Source organism: Haliaeetus albicilla, chromosome 9, assembly GCF_947461875.1.
Source record: "Haliaeetus albicilla chromosome 9, bHalAlb1.1, whole genome shotgun sequence".
In the NCBI taxonomy this organism is placed as follows: domain Eukaryota; kingdom Metazoa; phylum Chordata; class Aves; order Accipitriformes; family Accipitridae; genus Haliaeetus; species Haliaeetus albicilla.
In genome coordinates this window covers 16,170,481-16,195,794 of record NC_091491.1, presented here as the reverse complement: position 1 = coordinate 16,195,794, position 25,314 = coordinate 16,170,481, and the positions used below count along the sequence as shown (strand labels likewise).

The 25,314-nt window shown below is 42.7% G+C and overlaps 3 protein-coding genes across 10 annotated transcripts in view; all 3 read left to right on the top strand.

The window, feature by feature from the left end:
* The window catches only part of ARMC8 (armadillo repeat containing 8), an 88,652-nt gene extending 75,334 nt beyond the window's left edge, over window positions 1-13,318 (top strand). For 3 of the 4 annotated variants that reach the window (XM_069791834.1, XM_069791832.1, XM_069791833.1), the window contains 7 exons: window positions 2,053-2,145; window positions 2,617-2,766; window positions 4,547-4,642; window positions 6,784-6,879; window positions 7,376-7,448; window positions 8,730-8,823; window positions 10,726-13,318. In XM_069791834.1, the coding sequence (XP_069647935.1) occupies window positions 2,053-2,145; window positions 2,617-2,766; window positions 4,547-4,642; window positions 6,784-6,879; window positions 7,376-7,448; window positions 8,730-8,823; window positions 10,726-10,759 (636 nt within the window). In that variant the 3' untranslated portion in view covers window positions 10,760-13,318. The other variant, XM_069791835.1, reaches the window with a different exon arrangement.
* A 142-nt stretch (window positions 13,319-13,460) lies between these two features.
* Window positions 13,461-24,107, top strand: NME9 (NME/NM23 family member 9). 2 transcript variants are annotated; one of them, XM_069791839.1, is made up of 8 exons: window positions 13,461-14,067; window positions 15,198-15,323; window positions 18,583-18,640; window positions 19,507-19,610; window positions 20,703-20,774; window positions 21,640-21,756; window positions 23,225-23,300; window positions 24,015-24,074. In XM_069791839.1, exons 2-7 carry the CDS (start codon window positions 15,291-15,293, stop codon window positions 23,279-23,281), a joined length of 441 nt encoding a protein of 146 aa, XP_069647940.1. In that variant the 5' UTR covers window positions 13,461-14,067; window positions 15,198-15,290; the 3' UTR covers window positions 23,282-23,300; window positions 24,015-24,074. The 2 variants fall into 2 exon arrangements, with proteins under 2 accessions (XP_069647940.1, XP_069647941.1); XM_069791840.1 differs by lacking the exon at window positions 13,461-14,067 and having other exon boundaries at window positions 14,807-15,323; window positions 21,640-21,746; window positions 24,015-24,107.
* A 163-nt stretch (window positions 24,108-24,270) lies between these two features.
* The window catches only part of VPS8 (VPS8 subunit of CORVET complex), an 85,024-nt gene continuing 83,980 nt past the window's right edge, over window positions 24,271-25,314 (top strand). For 3 of the 4 annotated variants that reach the window (XM_069791824.1, XM_069791825.1, XM_069791823.1), the window contains exon 1: window positions 24,271-24,413. In XM_069791824.1, coding sequence (XP_069647925.1) covers window positions 24,288-24,413 — 126 coding nt within the window. In that variant the 5' untranslated portion in view covers window positions 24,271-24,287. Of the gene's footprint in view, window positions 24,414-24,493; window positions 24,810-25,314 lie in introns of those variants that run through there. The other variant, XM_069791826.1, reaches the window with a different exon arrangement.

Sequence of the window (25,314 nt, the reverse complement as noted above, 5' to 3'; positions counted from 1 at the left end):
GGCTGTAATGTTAGGCAGACTGTACCACTGATAGCTTGTGAATAAAAAAAAAAAAGGCCAAAATATCTGTTTATAGTGCTGTGACAGTTAAATATGATTGAATAGTTAAATGTAGTCTCTAAAGAAAAGTAGATGTGAAATTTTGGAGTTTTTTACTTGTAAAACACTATTATCTAAAAAATTCATAAGCAAGAAGAAAAACTAATAATTGGCAATATGATCCATTGTCTTAGAGAATTACTGCTGTAATCTTGAAAATGCTGACATAGCTGAGTCTTGTAGTTATTATTGTTCTGGAATGAACAATACAGGATATCTGTTCTTGAGTTCTGCAATGTCTGTATTTCATACAGATCATACATACACATCAATACTTCATAACAATGCAGCAATTCCCCAAGTCTTAAATATTTCTTAATAGCTGAAAACATTCAGAAGATTGTGATATGTGTGGGCTCCTACAGGGCACTTTGGATTACCTTGGTTTGATTGATTGATCCTGGTAGTTTTACTCATGTCTGTGACACAGAAAATAAACTGAAATAACGACAGGCACAGTTCACTGGCCCATGGGCTTTCTTATTCATGCTGCAGGTCATAGTCAGTGTAGTGTTTCCACTACAAACTGGACTGAAATACTGAATTTTCTATCAGGACATGTGGTTCATGTAGAAAAACATCATTCCCAAAAGAAAATACTGCTTATGCAAAATGAAGGAATATTTAGAAATGTTAGATTTGAAAGCATCTAAAAGCCATCTGATCTTTATTTGATATATCCCCTTTTTTTTCCTACATAGTATTTTGAAAATTGTGTGTAAACTATCAGTCACTTAAGTAAATAAACAAAGCTGAAGTGGATCTGTATTTTTACCCTGCAAAAGAGCTGAGTCAAAACCAATTTTGGAATATCTCCCACCTGCCGTGGCTGTGGAGAAGTCCCTAGGAGTCAGGCAGCTACCAGGCCCATGGCAAAATCACTGGCAGCTTATTGCAGTACACAAGCGCCTGGCACCAGGTGAACTTTGGCACAAACTGCAGCTGCCTGGTTCTGTTATGGTCTTGTTGCTATTCAGTGAAATGAGCCTGTTCCTACAAAGTGCAGCCTTTCCCACACATTCCTGTTTTCTGATGAATTCAGCTCTTAAGCGGGTTAAAAACCACACAACTTCCCAAAAACTCAGATATGTTCAGTTATTCACTGCTTTTGAAGCAGTAACTTCTGAAAGAAAGGAACACCTTACAAACTAGAGCAACATAAGTCATTGGATGAATCCTTTTAGCACGTGAGCTCTTCAGGTCTTAGATAAAACTAGTACCTCAAATTCGGTTCGGGTTGAAAGCAGTTGTTCCAAACTTAACTTTCATTACATTAATCAGTTTGAAAGAAAAGGTGCACGTGTTGATATTTTTCCCATCATTTAAAGATGTGATACTCCAAGGTTTTGCGTTTCAATCTGATCATCAAGAACAGCCTCCAGTTTTCTTTTTTATGCTGAAGTTGTTCTGTTGGATTTTAGTTTGGTCTGATTACTAAACACAAGGATCAAACATCAAGAAAGGTATCAAGTAGCTTTCACTGTCCTTAATCTGTTTTAAACAGTCACATATGTCCCACTTGATACCCAAAAAGATGTGATTGCTCAAGGAACACTGTTTTTGGAGAGCAGTCCCAAGCTGAAAGTTGTTGGGGGAAACGAATTTGCTTGTGTGAGTGTGGCAGATGTGCGTATAGTATCACAGCAGTATGTGTGTGTATATCTGTATATATACACACACGCATGTATGGCTGTGTATATACATGTGTATGCATACACGGATACACATGAGAATAAACCCGGCTTGACCTGAGTTTTTCCATAAAAACCTATCTTTTAATGCTCATGAATATAGGGTATGGCTTGGCCAGTTCATGTGAATGGACATGTTGTAAACTCAAGAATAAGATACAAGCAAGACTTTTTTTGTATTGTCTTTACATTTGTATATATGTCTAATTAGTCTAAGTAGTTTTTTAAAGATTTTTTTATTCCTCCCCCCTCTACATTTTAGCCTATTTTAGAATCGGGAGCCATAGAACTTCTATGTAGTTTAACACAGAGTGAAAATCTTGCCTTGCGAGTGAACGGCATTTGGGCTTTAATGGTAAGTAAAACACACTGATAAAATACTTCTTGTGATTTTGGTTCTTAAAAAGTTTGTGAATGTAACTTAAAGAACTCATCAGCTGTTATTAAAAATAATGTAGCTGAAATCTAGCTTGTCTTTCCACCTAACTACAGAAGGAAAACAGTGTCAGCCTGGAACACTTCATCAATTAGTCCATAAGATAAAATAAACTCTTCAGTTCTGATACCAGTTTGGTTGCCAAGATCATTCAGGGAAACAGTTAAGTAGTGTCAGTAGCATGCCAGAGGACAAATAGAAGCAGGTAATAACCAGGTCAGCTGTAAGACTGTGGAAATTTAATTCACTGTGTAGCAGTTCCTCATAAATTTTAACCTTTGCAAGATTAATTTTAGCAAGGATATATGCTTGTAGGTAATAATCTACTAAAACAGTGAAAGCCCAAGTTTAAGGTAAAAAAATCAAGCAAAAAATTTTTTTCTCTTTCAGAATATGGCATTTCAAGCAGAACAGAAGATCAAATCAGACATTTTACGAGGTCTGAGTACAGAGCAGTTATTCCAGTTGCTTTCTGATTCTGATGTAAATGTTCTCATGAAAACTTTGGGACTGCTCAGGAATCTTCTATCTACTCGCCCAGTAAGTAGAGCTGCAAACAGACCTTCTGAAAGCTGATCACACATGCAGACAATACAAATTCATTCTTAATCTTTTTTGTAAGACAAGTTATTTTTCTGTGTAAGATTAATGTTTGATATATTGCTAAAACTGAGGCCCTTGGGTTTATCCAAGCGTCTGTAACCAAATGTACAAATCAGTGTAAGAAAACATTTGAAAGAATTCTCTACATCCACTGAAACTTTGTAATTATTATCAAATACAGAGCTAGACAGTTACATTTAATGTTCAATTCCATTGCATTTAGCTTTCAGCAAAATTATTTTCCTAACAGTCTTTCTGTGACACTTGTCCCAGAGCAACAATAAGAGGGTTGCACTGTTGAGTCAATGTGTGGAGAGGTACATATCTTAAGGATACCTGTGTTTCTTCTTTCTTGACACCTGAAATATTTCTGTTCTTATCCAACTATATAGATAGTACTGGCTTTTTGAATTTGACTGTGGGACTGTGCACTTACAAAATGCATACGTTCATTTTACACACTGAAATAAAATGGTTTGAAAATGTAAGCCCATGAATTGTTTTTGACAGGGAGAAAGATATTGGTGGAGGAAAAGAAAGGGGTAATCCCCTGTGAAGAACAGAGGGAAAACATGCAGCAAACATTTGGCAAGCCAACATTTTTGTGGGGGAAAAAAACCACGAAGCCTCTACTGTGCATTTATCACGTATTGTGTTTCTACCATAAAAAGGTCACTGCAAAAAATCTTCTGATATTTGTACTCGTTGAGTCTCAATAAGCTTCATAGAAAATTAGCTCTGTCTTAATGTGAAAAGATATTTAATAACCAGTCATTCATTAAATTCACCCTGAGCTCTTGACAGCAGAGTCTCATTATCACTTAAGGTGTTCTTCATCTGAATCTACGTCCCAGCTTCACCTACTTTCTGTAGTATGTTTTAGAGCCAGAACCAACCATTCTCATTCTCTACCCAAAACTCACTCCAGAATACCTCATCCAGCAGCTTTTGAATGAAGTCTCGTTATTAGCAATTTTAAGAAGTCCTACAAGAATCCCTAATGTCTTAAAAAATTGTAGAGTGCCATGTGCTGGTAATCTCTGATGGCTGTTTGCTGTCACTCTTGTGTTTTGGTATCAGTTAATCCAGTAAATCTAGCTTCATCTTTTTCTGTTACTCCTAATGATCAATTTTATTCTAGTATGGGTGTTTATAGTCTGTGATCAAAGGACCTTTTACCTGTAAGTCTCAACTTGAGACACTTTTCCTAGATGATAAGTAATGTATATGTTTTAATTCTCTGAATCCTCTCAGACTTTTGAAATGTGGATATCAGACCTGGTCACAGTGTTCCAGTAAGAGCAGCAAATACCAGATAAGAAACCTCAGTTTTCTTACCCCTCTCTGATATCCCCGTTACCAGAAGAGAAGTGGTTCTTTCTAACTGCAACATCATACTTAGAGCTTGGGTCCAGCAGGATTCAGTCTTCAGACTGAATGGCCTCCATGCAACTGGGAAACCAGTGTCTTTTCTACAGGTTACAGTGAAATCAAAACCAAGGCCCATATCATGCTCACTCAAACAAGACCAGGCTTCAAATGAAGAGGAATATTATGAAGTGTTTCTGCTGTGAAAAGTTCTTGGTTTTGGGAGACCTCGCTAGGAGCTAGGGTCTTTGTACAGTGTTGCTACTCTTTACTTAGAGTAATTCAAGTAGGAATGTCCCTTCTTTGTCTGGAAAGTTACGCTGATTGTATTTCGTCATTGCTTTGGCAGCACATAGACCATATAATGAGCACTCATGGGAAGCAAATCATGCAAGCAGTGACCCTTATTCTGGAAGGGGAGCACAATATAGAAGTCAAAGAACAGGTACCCTTTTTTGTTTCATGTTGTCTTGGCAGAATAAAATTTAAGAAACAGCTAAGAATGCTTACTCTTCTCAACATGTCATTTTTGTTTGGGATTATGATGTGCTGTGAATATTTTACCGAGATCTGTCAGATTAATAATTTTAGTACCTACAAGAATGTCCTTCTTTCTAATGGATGTGTTTGAATTGAATGCAGAATGTTTTTTTAAATGTAGGTTTGGTAAAGAGGAGGGCACTGTATGTAAGAGCAGAAGAATTAAATCTAAAGCAATTGCATGGCAGAATGGGAACAGTAGGAACAAGGGAAGAGAAAGAAGCCAGTATTTCACTCTGGGGAAAGCATCTGTTTATTTTATATTTGCTCCTATAGCAGCCACTGGAGCAGTCAGTTGTGAAGAATACCATCATCGCTTGCCTTGCTGGCAGTAATACATGTTCTGCTGGGAGATGTGGTGACTCAGCTGTTCTTGGGTGCCTGCAGGAGCCAGCAGTGATTAGAGGAGGAGAGGCACTAGCAGGGAAAAGAGCATGCTGGTGTAGGCCAGGAAATAGTGGGGAGGGACATGGCCTGACAAATTAAAACTTAAGAAAAGCAATGTGTGAGAGGAAAGGGAGAAGGAAAGAGGAAATGGCCAGTAGGGAAAAGCATCCCTGGCTTGGTGACAGCATAAGGAGGCCAGTGTACAGGGATACCTGCTGTGGGGATGCTAAAGCAAAAGTAAGAGGATAGATGGGCAGAATTTGGCTGATTAACTCTGACAAACAAGACAGTCAGCTGGAGAACCCTGTGTCAGCCTCATACGGGGCATGTGGTGATGAAGAATGGGGGCAGCAAGAAGCTGTGGGAGATTCCACAGGATTGCTTTGGCTTAGGATGTATATTGGTAGCAAACAGCATGGCAAATGAGTGTAAAAATACAGATAAATCCAGACAGGTCTAAGTCTCTGCTCAGTGAAGAATGGGCTGAAGGCAGGCAGGCCTTTTATGGCTATTTAAGTGCAAAATTAGCAAAAAAAACCCCCAAAGACTCTTAATAGATAGCAAGTTTAGTGATACTATGGTTCTGAAACAGTTGAGGATTAACCGGGTGTGTCTTTCTAAATAGTTCTTCTTGATAAAGCTCTAATAACAGGAATGGCCTTCATTGCAATACGTTATTTACCTTGCCAAGCCTCTCAGAATTATTTTGGAGGAGAATCGGTGTACCTGAGAAATACTCTTGGATAGGGCCAGTAGGCTAGGGTTGAATATAGCCTTTAGGGTTTGGGGCCTTTGTACACAGAGCATTTTCTGTGTCCCTTGCTTTTATTTCAGAATCAAGTCATACATCCAGCACTGCCTAACTGCATGCAAGAGCCCATGCTTCTAGCAGGGCAGTGCTTGTCTCTGTCACTGACTGGCTCCTGTAGTCATCCTTGCATGTCCAGAAAAGATGGTTAAATCCTTCCACAGCTCTTTTGGAAATATGTAGAGCATCTCCTGGTGCCTCCTGAGAACCAGGAAAGCTGCCTGTGCAAGTCTTTGTGCCGTGTGCATGTAGTGCCAATGTGGGCCTAGATGGTTCAAGGTTATTCTGTAGGATGGATTCTCTAATTTGCAAAAAATAACCAGATGCGTTAGTAGTTTGAGTTATCTGCAGGTAAGATGTGTGATTAGACTTGTTGAAAACAAATTATTACTCTGCTAGATCAGCAGATAGGCCTCTGTCTTTCCTTTTCCTGGCCTGAAGAACTAGATGGAAATGCTTGGGGGTTTGGGGGCGGGTGTTGTTGGTTTGTTCGTTTGGTTTTTTTTCCCCTAGCCACTGATACAGAATAGACTGCTTTATTTTCCAGTGTATTTAATCTTTTCTATATGCTGCATATTTCCATGAGAGACTTAAAATTTTACTCATTGAAGTGAATTAATGAATGTTGCTTTTTATTTTAAAATGGCAATGACTCAGTTTTCTGCCAGGGCTGTTCAGCCACAGCTGTTAGCTCTTTGGCATTGACCCCAGATGTAAGCAAGCTGGAAACTCCAGATTAAAGATATTAAAACTAATTAAAGAAATTGTTTGTCACAAGTTCAAAGCTGTCAAGGAAACTATATAAATCATGGGATGTGATCTGTGGCCAAATAACAGTTTTTCTCTTTCAGACATTATGTATACTTGCCAATATAGCAGATGGAACAACAGCAAAAGAACTGATTATGACCAATGATGATATCCTGCAGAAAATCAAATACTACATGGTATGGGGAATTTCTCTTAAAGGTTTTATCTTGGTCTTTTGCAGGAATGAAAAGAGGGTACTTTAGCATTTTGTTGTGTAAATTGTTCAGTATCATACACTTAACTTTCATATACCTAGTTGTGTTTAAGAAATCATGTAGTGCAGTTCTATATGGCAGAGGTGTACTGAGGGTCTGATTAAAAGGAAAATCCAGTGGTTATTTCCTGTAAGAATGTTACAGTGACTTAAGCAATACCTGTAACAAGGTATCTGCATGGAAAACATTTCATGATCTTGGAAAAGGCATATCTTGTAGACCTCAATAAATATTTGAAAGGAAGTGATTGAACACTACTCAAGTGCCTTATGTTATGGCACTATCTTTGAGAAAAGTTGTAGATAAGAATTAGTCCCAACTTTGCTACCTTATTTATTACAGGGTGAATGCGAAAATATAAGTCTGAGAATTTCTGAATTTCTTCTTCTAAACTTGAGTACTATTTTTCTATGTTTAGAGTCATTCAAATGCTAAACTTCAGCTTGCTGCCATGTTCTGTATATCTAATCTTATATGGAATGAAGAAGAAGGTAAGAAAACCTCATTATTAATGCATATACAAGTTACTATCCTGATCAAAAGGCTAATGTTGCATAGTAATGAATACTTGCAGTGCACAGTACAGTGGAATCTAAAACACAAAGGGAGACATCATTACAGGTATAATATGGAATCAGTGAGAGTGATCAAGAGGACATTGAGGAAAGTGTAGAGAGCTGTTCTGGGGCAGGAAGGGGAGACACAAGAAGAGAGTGTCAATAAATAGGAGTTGACTGGAGTCACACAGTGGGAGGTTTCCACCTGTAGCAGTTCTGTAAAATCAGAAAACGACTGGAGTGAAAGAGAATCCTAGTAAGAGATCTTCCAAGTCTTAAGGAGGTTGTGGAAACTCATTGTTGGAGGGAACAGGTTCACTGTAGAGGATAAATGGATTAGAAAGAGGATTTGTTGCAAAGAAATTTTCCCCAGCATAGATGGCTGGAATGGATTGGGCAGTGAGACTCTGAAACCAGTCAAAGGACTTGTGGGTGGAACTGGAAGGAATGGGGAACGTGTTTGGTAAGAAGAATCATGGCCTGGAACAACAAAAGGTAACCAGGAGGGAGCTGAAGGATGCTGCTGCACAGAAAAATATGTGTGTTTGTGTTGAGGGGTAGAGAGGGCAGATGGAGGCAGCGGTGCGGAGCTGGAAGACATGGCATGGGAAGGAGTGGTAGGAGGTGGTGTGCTTTGAGGAATGGTGGGGCTGGGAGGAGGACTTTCTTAGATGGATGATTTACAGGCCCTCAAGTTGACCATGCTGATCTTCAGCAAAGAAATCAGTGTCTCTGCTTGGTTTGGGGTTTTTTTTTCCCTACTGTGTAACTTATTCCACATCTCAGATCACAGAACTTCATTCAGTGTGTGACACTTGGCTATGCTCCTGGTGGCTTTCTGCTCATTATACTGGCATTATACAGTGCTACAAGTCAGGCTCAGAAACACACCTCCAGCTAAATGTTCTCTACATCCAAATCAGAGAGATGAGAAGAAACTAACTGAAGTCAAGCTTGTCACTTTAGGATAAAATATGTTCAGATTTTTGCCTTCAAAATTTTCTTTTCTTTAAACATATGCATACAGAGTACAAAAAAAGAACTAGAGCTCCCTTGAGAGGTAGCCACAACTGAGGGAGTTTTTCCATTGCTGTGTTCTAACTGAGCTCTGTTCCATACCCCTCCTTTAAGCTGGTTTCTGCTACCACTCCTTTCTTCTGTTCTGCAGACATTTATTTTTGGTGGTATTCCCAACAATGTGATTTATTGTTGTAGGTTCACAAGAACGCCAAGATAAACTACGAGACATGGGAATAGTAGATATTCTACATAAATTGAGTCAGTCATCGGATCCAAATCTGTGTGACAAGTGAGTATAAAGAAAAATCCAAAGAGAAGATTAGAGGGAAATCTTTGCTTTTTGTGAAAAAACTATCTTTTTTGGAAATCTTTTGATTATAGAAAAATTCCCCAGAAAAACTGTCTATCATTGCACTGAGTTTTATGGTGTATAAAGAAATAATGAGGAACAGTTATTTAGAGAGCAGGTTTTGTATTGCTCAGGAGTAACAAATTTTAGTGAAGTTCTAAGTAGTATAAAATAACTACGCTTAAGGTCATCTAAACTGGTGGAGGGTCCTCTCTGAAATCTCTCTGATACAAAAGTATTGTTGTAAACCTTGGACTACTAACAAAGTTCCAGAGGATTGGAACAGTGCTAAACTATCACATAACTCTATGAATTAAAAAGATAATACAGGATCACCACTGTTGTTAATCTTAGTTAAATTCTTTTAAACTAATTAAGCTTAACAGTAACTTTTCACATACCTGTTCTGTTACTGATATTATAGTATCTGCAGAGATCATCTAGCTTCTTCACAAGCACATATAACCAAAATAGCTAATGACAGTTTCTTGATTTTTATGTTAACTTTTGCGATTATCCCACCTACAGTTTATAACAACCTGTATTTCTTTCATGAACTAAAGGAGATGGTCTGATTTTTGGAAGAGGTCATACACAGACAACACAACTCAAAACTGCAGTGTTTTAAAATGCATTAAATTGGGGTTTCTTCTTTTTATGAAAGAGATTCCAGTGTTCTTAGACATCTTTGTAGTAAAGTTAGGACATCTCGGTTTAAAATCTGTGCCAAAATATCAGTATTGAAGGTGATAATCAGGAACGTATATATATCAATGAGTAGGCTCACAGAAAATTGCAGAAAAGCTAAATAGGGTTTTCAAACAGGGAGAAATAGGAATAAAACTTAAACCATAAAAATACTTTCTGATAAATGGGCCTTGCTTGTCAACACTTAAGCCTTGGTTTTAAGAGACAGGGAGCTGATTGTGCTTAGTGCTGTTGCAAGTCACTGTCTCTCCTGTTTCTTCTGGCCACCGGCTCCCACTGTTTACCCTATCCCAGCTCTGCCTCATCAGCCCCCTCGATGAGCTGATATGACTTGTGAATGCAGGAGGAAACTTGGAAGGAAAAAATAAATATTCTTCTTCTGGGTTGCTGAGTTGTATCGGAACTTGGAAAAGTCTGTCAAGGTCATGATGGCATGGTTGGGAGGTGTGTGGGACAAAGGAAGAGCAAAGCTTCTCGCTTCAGGTGGTAGGAGACATTGAATTAGCTGAAGGGATGATGAAACTGCAACCCTAGACTTTTGGGAGGTGTTTTTTTTTTCTTAACAAAAATGTTGCACAATGTTAGATTACATAAATTCCAGTATTACACTGGCTGTTGCTTCTTTTCTCTCTCTCACCTCATTGTAGGTTTTTGGTAGGGCTGGTATTCCTGACAGGACTAACATGCTTCTAGTATGTTCTGAGTTATGACACCTCTTTCATTTCTCAGCTCAAAGACCTGCTTTTCATGGTACATCTGTATTACAGAAAAGTAATTGCTCTTCACAATTACTGCCCTTAAGTGTTTTTTTATAAGGTGCATTGTTAATGAGGTTCAATATACATCCCAAGCCCCACCATACTTGAAAGTTGCTCAGTTTATGCTGAACATCTAATGTACTTGGTTAGATCATATTATTCTTAGATGCAAGGTAGGTTCTTAAATTGTTATAACTGATGCAGAACACTTCTGCACCACAGGCTAGATTCTTCCAAACTGAAGGAGCCAGCCATTTGGCTTCTTTTAACCTCATTCATCCTCCCTCTTTTGCTGGCACAATGCATAGTCTTGTACATAAAGCTGTTGATGATAAAGCCAAGCCCCAATAATTAACAGGTTGTTCCTTTATTGCAGGGCGAAGACAGCACTCCAGCAGTATCTTGCATGATCAAAGACTAATTGAATCTATGGACACCCCTCACGTCTACTTAAGGAATAGCAGGAGATATTCCTGACTCCTTATATTTGCACAAGTCACCTTGGGCTGCATTTTTCTCAGGTGCAGGGAGCTGCTTTGCAGAAACAGTTTAAATGATCAGGTCTCCAGTGCACTTGAGAATTTTCTTGAGGTAGTTCCTTTACTCAGAGGACTCTTGGGGGTTGTTTTGTTTTTTGGGTTTTTTTTTTCCTGAGCTACCTGGACTTTCGGATAGAACAATCAGTCATCGTTTTCCTTTTGGGCCTACAATTTTCTGCTTTTGCTGCAGCCTGCGTGTGTGGATGTGTGTGGGTGTGCTAGAGTGTGTGTGTGCGCTTGGGGGAATGTGTGTGGGTGTGATACCTCAATTTTGTTTTTCTTTTTTTTGTGTGAAAATCTTTTTCTACAGGTTTTCAAGGGTTAACCATTGTTTGCTGTACGAATACTTCAATGAATTATATACAGTTTGAATGAAATGTTATTTAAAAAAAAAAACCAAACTGTTGTATCCCATAAAGTTTATTTTGAATTTTGAACAGATGAATGTTTTTAAGTAAAATATATGCATTTCTGAACTTCAGCTTAACTTAACATTATACTTCCTTTTTAAAGAGAAAAATAGAGGGAGACAGTAGACCCCAAATTATAAGCAGCGGATTCTGTACTGGTAAGGTCCAAGAGTTTTTTTTACCGCCATATAAGGTCACCTGGTACTGATGACATGCTCAAATCTGTGGAATGGGTCAACTGGATTGTTTTGGGTTTCTTTATGTTTTTAGAAGAAAAGCTCATAGCTTCAGAGTTAGTGTGACTGTTGACTTTTTTTCTGGAAAGGAACAGGTGGCTGCAATATCAGCAGGCATAAGCTATTGCTTTAGTAGCCAAGAACTTGCTCAGATAATTGCTGAAGGATTAGCTTATTTCACTGGTGATAAATATTCGCTGATCACTAATATCAATAGAGCAAACAGTATGTTGCAGAAGTTATACTTTCAAGAGACCAGAAGGAGCTGGCAAGCAGTGATTAAGGGATTGCTTTTGTTTTGCATTCCTTACCTCCAGATACAGTGAAAGTGACTGACATATTATATCCATGAAAGATCAGCTGGGTGCATTAAGTTGGGAAAGGGGTGGAAAAATTGGGTTGGGTTTTTTGGGGGTTTTTTTTTTTTTTTTTTTTTTAGCTCAGTGATGTTGCTACGGATTTTGTGTATATATGCAGATATACACACTTGCATGGATTTGGATACCTGGATAATAAGCAATGGGATTTTACTGTGTTCAGAAGCCTAGATTGTCCATAAGTTCCTGAAATTGTGCCTGTAAGTGTGGAGAAAAAAATATGAGTACAAATGAAGACAGCTGCGTAAGGTTAGGCTGGAATAGGAGACCCCGGTGGCTTCACATTCAAATATGCATAGAAACAAATGAGGGCAGCAAGGAGCTCTCCTTCGTGCAGTTCAGGGTTCTTGCTTTCTTCCCGTCTACTTTCTGATTTCAGTTTAGACCATAGTTTTAATAGTCAGAATCTCCAAACACTATATTTACAAAGCACTAACAGGCATGCTAAAGATTGCAGCCGGTGTCTTAAACCAAATCTTTCTTTTGTTACGTTCAACTTCAGGAGGGCTGCAGCAAGAAGAGAGGTCTGTAACTTTGCTAACCAATTTTGATAAGTATCTTAATCTTTTATTTCTAATCAGAAGGTCAAATTGTGATAGCCTTACTTTTTTCCAAAGTAACTACTTGTGTCAGAAAATGTGACCACAGTTTGGCCTGGAATTTGAATGTGCTGTGTATCAGATAACTGTTATCACTTGGTTGCAAAGGAGAATATATACATTTCATGTAACTTCTTCCACTCTTGAAAGACAAATAAAAGTGAGCACCTGACACTTTTTCCCCAGGCATTGCAGTAAGTGACTGGCAGTTTTTTAATGTCCTTCTGCAAATTTTTGATGATGGACTTTGGGGGCTGAATAAAAGGGAAAGTAAAAATATGTGAGAACTTGATAAATATCAGTACCTCGGAAGTGAAGTCTTCTTTATAAAATTCAATCAAATATATTTTTGCTTGAACTGAGAAAAAAGTTCTGAGGCAAGTAGTGTAAACGCAAAACTGTACCGCATGCATCAGACTTGTAAATTTGCACTCCTGCTGTGTACGTTTAGGAGCTCAAGTTCTTACATATCTCTTCTCATCCTCCCCCAATTCACGTTTCTAAAAGCAAATCTGAGTTTGATTCTATAAAACTTCGGTGCCTAAAGGTGTTCAGAAAAAAGGTGAGTAAGTATCTGTGAACAAGTTTTGAGGTGGTTTCCTAAAATTCTACCAGAAAACCTAAAAAACAATGCTCAGACAATCTTGTTGCTGCATGAGAACAGTTGACATTTTTCGCAGATATTGATAGGACAAACTGTTGGATGAGAACATTTTTACATTCAGTTAAGCTTTGTGAATAATTTTTGATGTTGCTATAGGTATGTACAAAAAGAAGAATACTGTAAATAAAAATAATTTTACCAGAACATCTAGATTTTTCTCAGCTTCATGGAGAAATCTCAGCTTTCTGTGCCAGCCTCTCTACAGACTGACAATTGCTAGCCTGAGATTCACAGTGGGAACAAACTTGTTTGCTGGTTGGCCAGATCTTTACCAACTTTATTTAGGTAGCAGCCTCTTGTGAATTACAGGGTTGTTTGCAGAACCAAAGAAGTATAGTTTGTCTGGACATAATACAAATCACCAGGATTTCTGCTGTTCCTTGTGCCATTTCTCTTCTGAAAACCAGTCCTAATGAATTTTGATAAGTATGTCCACTCTTTATATCTGGGTCCAGTGATGGTAGTCCTTCTCTCCAAGGTTACCTGTGTCAAAAGGTGAATAGTTCTGTATGGAGTTTGGCATGCTAGTTGTCAGACAAGTGCTACAGTTGGTTGCTCCCCACCACCTCCAGTCCACATTTGGAGTAGTCTCTCCCACACAGAAAGTCAGTTGAGACTTATAATTTGGCTGTTGTTCCAACCACAGATTTGCATTGTAATAGTGAAAGAAGCTAAGTGACCTGCTCAAAGGTATCTTTTGCCAGTATATTCTTAAAGCAAACATCTCATATTTTTTAAAATTTATTTTTACAGCCATTGCAGTAGATGCTGCACCTCTATGAAGCTGCTGAAGCAGCGGCACAGCAGGAAGAAGAATAATTCAAGTGCATGAGATTAGATTGTTGAAGACTAGAAAATGGGTTTAACAGGACTCTCTTTGGGAATCCTAAAATGTAAGCGCATGATAGGTGTAAACGTGCAAAATTTCAGTGGGGGTTAAAATCACCAGGACTTTACTGGAAGCTTATTTCTACAAAAAGAGACAGTTGCTGGAGGCATCCAGGGATGCACTTTGCTCTGCTGAGCTGGTGCTGGAGGCAGGGGAGCCCCTGCCATGGCTCAGCCCCACCGTGTGCCCTGGAGGTACTGGACAGTGTCCCCTCAGGTTGCCAGGGGCACTAGGGGAGTTGACGTGCCAAAAGCCAAATCCTCAACCAGGAGGGACCTTGACCAGCTGGAGGACCAGGCCACTAGACATCAAGTGCTGTGTGACAAGCAGCAGCACCACCGAGGTCTGCCTCTGGAGCCCAGTGATGCCAGGCGTGGGAATGGACAGGATGAGCAGCAGCCCTGCCCAAATGGGCATCACCCTGGGGCGGTGCTGGGCACAGGTGCTGTGCGCTCACTGCAAATAAGAAAAAACAACCCCAACCAACTTCAACAATTGAGCTGCATTTGGAGGGGGGCCAGCAGCTTATCCCCTGTGCTCAGTGCTAGGGAGGTCACATCTGGATTCCGTGCCTTGTTTTGTGCCCTCAGTTTGGGAGGGACGGGGCAAAACTGGAGCCAAGGAGTGTGCAGTAGGCTGGGGGCACGGGGCCTGCTGGGGGGAGTTGGGCAGGTTTGGCAGGCAAAGAGGAGGTGGAGGGGCTACAGCTGCTGCTGCTTGAATAGGAGTAACAGAGGAGATGGAGCTGAACCTCCCAGCTGCAGCGGATGCTGAGAAAGGAGCAGGGCGGGCTGGGCTGCTGCTCTGCCCGGATGTTACCAGGGCTGCCATAGCAGCGCTGGGGTGCTGCCAGCCACCGCGCAGGTACTGCTGGGCCCTGGCTGGGACTGGTTTGCTTCTGCCACTCTCACGGGGTGAGGAGGGGACAGGCTGCTGTGTCTCTCAAAGTGAGCAGCAATTCAGGCCCCACAGCAGCACCTCACCTCTATGAAAAGGGTGCAAGCAGAGCCGTGTCCGGGCTTTGGGTGCTGCTGAGGTAATCCTGCTCCCTCCAACAGGGCAGGAATGCTGCTGGAGGCTCTGCGTCCTGGGTGAAGGAGCAAAGATGGGTTAAAAGCTTTCTCTGTGGTGCAGGTTAGCCAGCAGTTGGATTCACATAATTGGAGGGCATCTGCAGTGCTTTGCGCTTGGGACTGCTGCTCTAAGGACCTTTGTTCCTGCAGAAGGATGGCTGCAAAGAAAAAGGAGGTAGTACTGCAGGTCAGTAGGAGCCAGGCTTTTAAAATATCTTTTTAAACTTGTAGTAAGTGCAAAGGATGAAGTTCAGTCTTGGGGTATCCCAGATTCTGCTGGCAAAACTGTATTGTGAGGTCCTTGTGGTGGAAAAACATTCCTGAAGGAAGGTAGGAAGCATGGGAAAACATGGCAAGTCAAATCTGTCCCCCAAAGTCAGTGCTGTGGGGTGCAGAGGGAGGTTGCTATGGGGCTGCAGGTTTTGTTTCAGAGCTGCTACAAGCTGTCATGGGTTTGGCCGCTTTCATAAATCAAAATGCGTCTGTGTTTCATGGGACAATTAGAAATAGGGAACTGGGAAACAGGGGGTTTCTCCTGAATGGCAAGCGTCACTGAACATTTCTGACCAGTTCACATATTTAGAAAGATAGCTGTGAAGGTGGAAAAGTTAGGAGGTACAAGAAAAGTTCAAAGGCTGAAAAACCTATTTCACAATGATATGTAGAGGAATATTTCTGTCTTTACACTGCGCAACTGACGTAATAATGCTTTATAACTACCTGCATAGGGGAGAGAGGGTTTCCGAGAGCAGTTTAGTATGCAAAAACATTGAAAAAACCCGAAATAGGTTATGAAGGTCTCCTTCAAATTTTGAAACACAAGAGAGAAATACTGAAGGAGATTATGGGGTCTATAACCTTGTTTATTCACTGTTAAAACTGGAAAGCATGGAGTGAAAATGTGAACATTTGTGTAAGAGAAAGAAGATCACTTTATTAAGGTAAAAATCATTTCTACTGCTGTTTGTCCAACTGTGTTCCTGTGCGGTGAGGAAAATTACATCAACCAGGCTTTGCGCCTTTGGCAACGAAGGGAAAGCTGGGTCTAGATCTACAAAAAATGTGATTGTTCACATCTGCAGATGAAAGCTGAACCTCATGTAGGACATGATGTGATGGCCTAGAAAAGTTCTGGTTATATTAGAGAAAAGCCAAGTCCTAGCAGCCTCAGGGCATCCAAATCAGCAAAGCACTTTGAAGGGTGCTGGCATTACTTTCTGAGTCCATCAGCTGAATTCACAGCTGAACTCATTATCACAAATTATTATCATAAATCATTTGAACTCATTAACATTCTGTGAAATGCTCCAGGAGTGATCCTAGCACTAGTGATAACTGGAATAACTAAATTTCTTAATTCTGCAGGTGTTCTCTGAAAAAATTAGGCTTGGGGTCGTGTGCTGAACAGACAGATGTGTTTGAACAACTCTCCATTCTCTGAGTGAGGTGGGGTCCTGGAGAAACTGTACTGTATGACCTCCAGTGACATCTCTGAAAATTTGTAAGAGGCCATTTAATTTGCACTGGAGTTTCCACTGTTGGAATTGTTGACTTTGCAATTCTAGCAGTCCTTTAATGCACTTTAGTCTTAATTATTGTAAAATAGCTGGCCTTATTACAACTTACTGTCTTGCAGTGTAGACTAAATATAGTTAGAATTAATGATACCGGTTGAGAAGGTTATTAGGAATCATCATCGTTCAGGGTGAACAAAACCAGATCTTAACATTTCTCAAGAAGCCTTTTTTCTTTTCTTTTTTTTTTTTTTTTTTAACTTATACTGTGTTTTTTGAAGTACATACTGAGGGGCAAGTTCTGTAAGATGGGGAAGATGCTAAAGATATTTTCCTTTCTAATTACAGTAATGGAGGTGTGGTATAATATAGTACGTGGCACAATGTATGGAATTGTTTAGGGCATCCTTGACTGGGTAAGCTCCTGAGCAACCTGATCTAACACTGAGCTTTGAGCAGGGGATTAGACTAAGAACTCTGCAGATCCCTTTCAACCTAGATCTTTCTATGCTGTCTGTTGTTCACTGTTTTGGAAGTCTTTAGATGGCAGCCACTAATTCAGGTAAGGACATGCCTGGCTCAGACCACCCTCTAGTGCCCAGACATTATGAAAGCTGTGTATTTACTAGCTTATTTTATCAAGACTGAAACATCTTAACAAAGTAGTATAGCTTGTGTGCAGGCAAGGTGAGAAACTGCTGGTGGAGAATCATCTGACTTAGAAAATGTGATGAGGGCTGGGTCTGAAACAGGGGTGAGGAAAGGAGGATGCACGCTGGAGACGAGCATGTTGAAGCAGCACTCTGAATGCTGCAGGTCAGCCCAGACCACCACCTCACTGCTGCTTTTGAGCACTATGCTGGCTCTGAGGGGAGGTCCCTGCTGAGCTGGGACCTAGTGGTTGTCAACGTGTGTGTGGCTCTCCTCCAAGTCCCTGCTTCTTGTGCGGTCATCTGGGCAGCCTGCAGAGAACCAGTCCAGTCAGTTATCTGTCAGTAGCTCTTAACTGTTTTAGCTGCTATCCTGTGTTAAAACATCACATGTCAGACTTCCATTTAAGTGAAAACGAAGTAAGTCTTTGTTTCTTCTATAGCAGGAGTGCTGCAGTAGGGAGCTTGGGGTCCCTCATCCCTGCTGCCTGCTGCTCTTCCTAGTACCTGCACACCTGCAGGGCTGTATGCTATGGCAAAGCACAGGAGAAACATCTGGAGCTCTTCCCTGCTCTCAGATCTTGCTGCATGGAGTTGAGTGCCAGGAAAAAACTGAGGCTGTATGGGTATTTCACAGACCTTCCCTCTTACGCCATATATGACACAGCCTGGTAGGTTCAGGCAGGGCTCTGGTCAGTCAGCCAGAGGCCCTGATAAGATGCAGGGAACTGTGTCCCCAGTCTCCCCCCAAACAACTAACTCTTAGTCTCTCTACAAACTGAGTCTGGGGTCCCCAAGCAGCCAGACTGTTAAAGTAGTTGCTGCCACTAAACAGGGGAGGGCTTGCTCTTGGCTGGATGCTGCTACCCTTTCCATCTGCCTTTCCTTGGTTCTTGTCATACAACGAGTCTCTAATCCAGTAAGCTTTTCTACAGAGTTAGCTGGCTTCCTGATGGGTGTCTAAGAGCTGGTGTCAGGTAGTAGCAAGAGTATGTGGGAAGCGGGGAAGGAATGAGAGTTTGGGAGTGAGGATATCCAACTTCAGCTGTTTTTTCTCAGAGGTCTTCCATTCATGTTCTAGCACAGCTTGGCCTTGCCCAGCTGGTCAGAGGTGAGAGGATCACAGTCAAAAGGGTTTCCCGAGTGCTCAGGTAATACCTCTTCAGGCAGATGTGTCCATCTTAAGTGCAAGCATGAAGTGATTTGTCAGCACGTTTGCAGCAGTCAGGTAGTACCTGATGACTTACTCTTGCTTTTACTGTGTTTTTAAATTTTCACACAGGTTAACATCAATAGCCAGGAGCTTTGGGAAGAAATGCTGTGTCTCAAAGGACTCATTGGTAAGGGTTTGGTCAGTGTACTAGATTGCTTTTGTTCTGTGTTAAAAGGACACCAGTACTTTTAGGAATCAGTTACTACCGATAGAGATGTTCCGCCAGCCCCTCCATTCCTCTTGCCCTGAATGGAAGAAATACATACGCAAACAGAAGTGAGACTAGCTAGAAGTTGTAGTCTTTTTTCATTTGTGTGGGACAATTATCATGCAATCAAAGCAATGCTAGTGCAGGAGCTTCTGGAGTCTCCAGTCCAGCCACCCGCTTGGAGCAGGACTGTCCCCAGTCCCCAATGCGAGAAACAGCCCTGGTTCTCAAGGAGGGGGGAGGTTAAAGGGCTGTTAGGTAAGCCTCATGTGCTCTACCTCTGTGCAGCAGTTTTCCCTAGAAAATCTGGTACCTCCAAGGTCATAGCCATGTCAATGTTTCTTCTAAAGACGAGTCCTTATCATTGTTATTGGCTTGTTATTTTATAATGTGATTTCATCCTCTGATCTAGCATTTGAAACCTTGAAAGAGTATGATATTTTCTACTTCAAAATTGAATCCATAGCCCTTCTAGCACTCAGCAGGAGTCCTGCCATACTCCAGACAGAACTATGGGAGCAACAGCCACAAGTTGCAGCTTGGGAAATTCATGTTGGACAGGAGGAAAATCTCCTTCCCCAGGAGGGCAATGCTGCAGAGGTCACCAGAGGAGACAACCTCAATCCTCAGAGGTTTTCAAGATTCTTCTTATTGCACTAGCACCCTTTTGCAGTCTCCTTCCAAATGATTATGCTGCAAAGTGGAAAAGTACACAAACCAACCTATTGGTCTATGTCTAAACTGACCCATTTTGACCTCATTCTTACTAATTTTCCTGCTTGCAGTTGTTGATGCGTTTCAAGCCTGGTGTGGTCCATGCAAAACAGTAGTGGATCTTTTCCGAAAAGTAAGGAATGAAGTTGGCAGTGATCTCCTGCATTTTGCTGTGGTAAGATCTAATTTGGCACTGCTTAAAATATCTAGTCCCCTGAAATTAGCAAGTAACTAAAGGCTGAAGTCATTTATCTTTCCAATATTCAGTCCAAATGGTAACAGTCCAGGAGTTCCAGATTGTGTGAGTGAGTCTGCCAAATCCAGACTCTTGGTTACAGCAATAAGAACTCACATAGTTAAGAATTTTCAGGCTTTAACTGTGTTCTGTACTTTTCAGATTTCTGGGTTTGTTCACCAATTTCTCATTTTGCCATTTCTCAGTGGTACACAGTAAAAGAATAACAGACAATGGGATCAAGTTGCAGCAGGGAAAAATCCAAGTAGATAGAAGGAGAAGGTATTCAGTATAGGAGTGGTTGGACACTGGGACAAGTTCCCAGAGAGGCTGTGGAGCACCGATTCTTGCAGATGCTCAAAACTAATGCAGCTTTGAGCAACCTCCTATAACACTGAGACTAGCCCTGCTTTGGGCAGGGTCTTGGACTAGAGCCCTTCAGAAGTTCCTCCCTACCTCAATCATGCTGTGATTCTGTGTTTAAATGCCTTTCCTGGCTGAAGGCCAGCACTTGATTGCTGACAGCCGTGGGCAGTGGGGTTTCTCATGGATGCTGACACAGCCATGGGCAGTGAGGTTTCCCGTGGAGGCTCCTGCTCAGCACTCCTTGCAGCCTCCTGCTGCCTCTGCTGCTGCCACCACAGGTCCTCCTGTCACTTCTTGCACTCCTTACAGACAGGGGGCCCCCATTTAAGTTTTACAGGCTTTTTCTCTGGGATTCACTTAGGCAAGCTGCAGTGAGATAGATATCCCTGCCTCACAAGAGCTGCTGTTCCAACCCCTGCAGGTGAGACCTGCCAGGCATCTGCCTGCTTCTTAGGTTGCTGGTACTGAGCTGGAAGTCGATTGTGGCCCTGGCCCTGACTAGTGTCATTTTGGCCTGTAAGACTGGGACTCAGAGGTGTTTTGCTGTACGTGGGGGATGAGCACCAGCCAGCTGAGGATGTCTTGAGTCCAGGCAGTTCCATGTGTATTCCTCTGAAGCAGAAATGGTTTTCTAGAAACACCTGTTTTCTTTTACATTCCTTTTAGGCTGAAGTTGATTCCATTGATGCTCTGAAAAAATACAGAGGAAAATGCAAGCCTGTCTTTCTGTTCTATGCAGTGAGTGAAAATATTGTTACAGTAGTCGCATAGCAGTAAATATCACTTCCCAGTGGGAATAACTGTTCTTTTTGAGAGAGATGCTTTTTCTTTCATGTGCAACAGTACAATTTTATTTGCTCTATATCTGCCAGTATCTACTGGTGATCAAGTGCTGCACGGATAAGAATGTACAGACAGAGTTTAAATTTAAAGATCTTCTGCTTTGCCACCAAGAAACAGAACAATGTAATTTTGTTTTATTAATTAAAAAAACAATTGAGAGATTAAGGTGTGCATGAAGTAAAACAGTTTAAATTGCACAGGTGAGTGAAAGGCAGATATTGCACAAAGTTGCAGGAACTCCTCTAGGTAGAGATTGTTGAGGTTTGTTTTGTTTTGTTTTTTCCTGGGGGGAGGCCCGTGTAGCCTGTGATGGATGGCTGTATTTCATGTCCCTTTCCCCCTCCATGGGAGGGTATCTTAGTAATGAAAATCCCTATCATTCACGTCCAGGGATCCCTGTGACTTCCTGAAAGTTGTATGTGTCCACAGGGTCTTGTGGCTGGCTGAGTCCATGTGAGTAGTATTCACGCCATGTTAGCACATGAACAAGTGTTTTGCCCTGTGGGGCCTTCATGTTCAGCCTCCTGCTACTGCAGGACCTCACTCCTTTCACAAGCTGCTTTGGTTCATCCTAAGACTTATCAGGAACGATAAAGAATGTTGTTCCAAAGCTTCCCGCTTGTTCTGGAGCAGAGCAGCTCTGTTGGGGAGGAGGGCCTGGTACATAATACCATACTTGGTGTGCTGCTCTGGTGATTTCCAGAGCCCAGAGGGCACTACTTGAGCACTTCCTAACTGATTTACTTTTCATGCATTTTAGGGAGGAGAATTAGTAGCTATTGTAAGAGGAGTGAATGCACCATTGCTGCAGAAGACCATCCTGGAACAGCTGGCAGTGGAAAGGAAGGCTTTAGAACATGGAGGAAAGTGTGTGGTGGTAATCAGTCACTAATTCCTTAAATACCTGTAGATGTGCATGCCAGAGGAAAGGTTCAGCTCCCCAGTGCCAGCATAGCTCTAAAGCAGAGTTACCTCTTCGCAAAAATCCTGTCCTTTTGTCTGGACTGTCTCTGAAATCTGGTTAGTGTGCTGCTTGAGTGTCCACAAGCCTGTGAAGCCTATCTAGATGGAGGAAGCTGGAAAGTGTGATTGTGTTTTTCAAAACCTCTGTCCTCTTGATGAGCAGAGTAGTACATACCATCCAGCTCTGCAGGATGAAAGAGAAACTCTACTGTGACTTCTCTTCACCTTTTCACCTACCCTAAGCATTTATTTTATTCCTTAAAGCTACCTTCCTAATCAGCTTCAAATTCCAGGATCTCTAGGAGGTCTGTGAGATGGCATTTCTTAGGCTGTGGTGGGGGACGGTTCATTGCAATCTTAGTCATTTTTGTTTCTTGATGTGACTGCTTCTGTGCATTTCTGCCTGGAGTCTGTTCTGGAGCTCTGCTCATCTTTCTCACTGAACTACAGCTGTAGGGACTTGGTGCCTGTGTTCTGGATATCACTGTGTGTGTTCTGGATATCACTGTGTGATCAATTAATCTACCTTTCAGCAGCTCTATAGTACAGTGGTTGTGCAGTCTGTAGTGCCTGCTATAAAGCCCTGGGCTATTGCATGGCAAATGTTTTCCTCCTTCCAGCAGTGAGCTCTGGTGTCAGAGCCTAGAGCCAGCCCAGCAAACTCCAGCAGCCTGCTGCTGCCAGGGTGCTGTTCGGAAAAGCATTACCAAAAAACTGCTGCCCTTTGTTTGTTCTGAACTCGCTATGCGATAGCATGACTTAATTCCTCTCTAGTTCTCATATGCTGAAGTGACTCTTATTCCCTAGTCACCTTCTCCATGTCACCGATGACTTCTGTAGACTGCTATTAAATCTTTCGTCAGCCTGGAGGCCTTAAGTGTCACAACTCTGGTTTTGTTCCAGATTCCTAGCCTGGGCACTGCTGGTACAGGGTGTATCCTTAGAGCAGCTGGGCAGTCCTCAGAGCTGAAACCAGAGACGGCCCCAGGCCTACCTCTCCTCAGCCCAGCTGGTCTGCTGAGCCACTGCTGTAGGGATGTCTTTTTGTGTGTGGTCTCCTGAATCAACACAGGTCTACCTGTGTTGGTAACTGCAAGCTGTCTCCACTGAGTAGCACTCTCTGGTGACATTGGCTGGCCTGTTTCTGTGAATGCTTTTTCCCCAGCTCTTGCTAGTCAACTGATTTGGAGCTCAGAAGGTAACCCTGGAGAGATAGATCCTCTGCTCTCACTGCTGAGCTGAGCCTGGCCTGAGTGACAGCAGGAGGACTGGTTCCTGCTCAGGTGGAAGTGGAAAGTGGGGACCTGCCTGGCAGATGCTCACCTAGAGGGTAAGAGGACACTCAGGATGTTCCTTGCTCATCCACGTGCTCTTGCTACTAGGTACAAGACAGAGCCTTCTCCAGAGAGGAGGGATACATAGCTGCTCTTCAGGAATAACAACAGGAAGGCCAAATAGGTAAGGCAGCCATGGCAGTAGGATGCTCTTTATGCCCTTAGTATGTGCTATGTTGCTAAAGCTGGAACCCTAAATGACGATTCAGCTGCTGCTGCTAGTCAGACACCAGAGGGGCCATTCCTCCAAATGGGCACAACATGGGCTCTTCCCCCAGCCTCTGACAGATCAGTACACAGGGTAGTGTCACCTTGAAACAGTATGTGTAGGCACAAATAACAGACCAGGTTAGCTTGGGTGGCTGAGATCGTTAAACTCTTAAGTATTTATCCTTCCAATGTGTGTTTTACTTTACATTTGTCAGTACTTATCCCCCCTTATGGCTTTCTTCTCTCTTGAATAACTGAAATACTGAACTAGCTGCAAATGCTGATCAACTTTTCCAGGTGGTTTTTAAAAGAAAACACAAACACTCAGGCACCAAATCTTGATACACCAGCTCTTATGTTGTCTAAAATTAGCTGTGCATTCCCAAAGGCTTTTGTCTCTCACCCAATTTCTAACCTGCAGTGATGCTTTTTCTTGGCTTTGCTGGGATACAGCTGCAGACTGGCACTGTTCATACCAAATCCTGGGCCCCAAAATGCTGGGAATTGTAGCAAAACCCACTTGGCTTTAGCTAAGGCACCATGGGTCTGGAAGGGGTGCAATGCATGTTTGTGTTTCATTTCTTTACCTGTTACTAATTTTTTTTTTCCCCTTTTATTTTCCTCGGAGGCTAACGCCCCCGTCGGTCCCGGGCCCGATTTCCCAGCCGTCGTCGTGGAGCGGACGCGGGATTCCCCATTAAATAAAAGGATTTCGTGCGGCAGCACCGCCGGCTCTGTCCTTCCCGGCAGCGCGGGGCGCCGCGGTCCCTTTAAGGCCGGCACGGAGGAGGGTGGCCGTGCCGGGCTGCGCTTGCGCAGGGAGGGGGGCGTCTCCGGAAGCCGGTTCGAGTCCGGGCGGTGCCGGCCTGTTGTGGCGGCCGCCGCGTCCCGTAGCCTGGCGATGGAGGCGGCGCCGGAGCAGGGCGTCTGCCTCGCCGGACCGGAGGCCGAGCCGTGCCCGGAGCCGCCCGCGCACCGGCTGAGCGCGGCGGAACTCGACCGCGAGCTGGACTCACGCAGCGAGCTGGTGCGTCGCGAACCTCTGCGCGGCTCCCTGCCCGCCGCCTCCGGAGCTCTCCCTCCCTCCGGCTGAAGCGGCCCAAGGGCGGCGGTGAGGCGGACACGGGCGGGCCGCGGAGCCCCGCGGTGTCTGTGCCGGCCCCCGGCCGGCCGGGCCGCTCCCTTCCCCTCAGCGCCGCTCGTCGGCGGGGCGGGCGGGCGCGGGCCCCCTCAGGCAGCCGTGAGGGAAGGTCCGTGGGGCGGGTGGCGTGGCGAGACCCCGCCGCTGATCAGCCGTTTCGGTCGCTGGCGTTGGTCCCGCCGGTGCTCTGCCTGACGCTGAAAACGGGGGTAACTTTCACCGTGGTTGAGTCTCCCCTAAGAACTCGCAGGGACGCGGTTCTTGCTGGGGGGCAAAATGCAGGTAACAGGCACGCTTGTACTATACACTTGCTAGAGGAGCAGGCAGTCAAGAGTCTAAAACAATCCTGCGTCAGACCTTAGTCGTGTAGTCAGCCAGTTTTAACTCCGTGGCCACCGAGGAGGTGTGGGGACAGAACAGTAGTAGTTTCGTAGGTGAGTAGGACAGAGGTGCTGGGGCTAGCCTTCCTATAATAGTTGTGCTTGATTTTTGGTAATGCAAGTCTCAGATAAAAGCATCTTTATTTTAAAGAAAACGACGTTTTTTCCCATTAGTAAGCAGTCAGAAAAAAAATGTTGTGTACTGATGTCTGTCTGTATTAGAAAGGCAGTGTAACACTGTTAGTGATCTTTAGAAATAACAAAGAAAAAAAGGCATTTGAAATTTCAGATCTGGGCATAGGTCAGAGAACTATTTTTGATACTAAATATCTCTTGTTCTGTCTTGCAATGCCAAATTTCAGAGAATGCATTTTGAATAGGAGAAATTGTAGTATACGTGGTGCCTT

Excerpts from the sequence above, each read along its gene's own strand:
- NME9 (XM_069791839.1), top strand. The coding sequence starts at position 15,291 with ATGGCTGCAAAGAAAAAGGAGGTAGTACTGCAG. Across the intron at positions 19,611-20,702 it reads ATCTCCTGCATTTTGCTGTG|GCTGAAGTTGATTCCATTGA; the intron begins GTAAGATCTAAT and ends CATTCCTTTTAG. Across the intron at positions 21,757-23,224 it reads ATGGAGGAAAGTGTGTGGTG|GTACAAGACAGAGCCTTCTC; the intron begins GTAATCAGTCAC and ends TCTTGCTACTAG.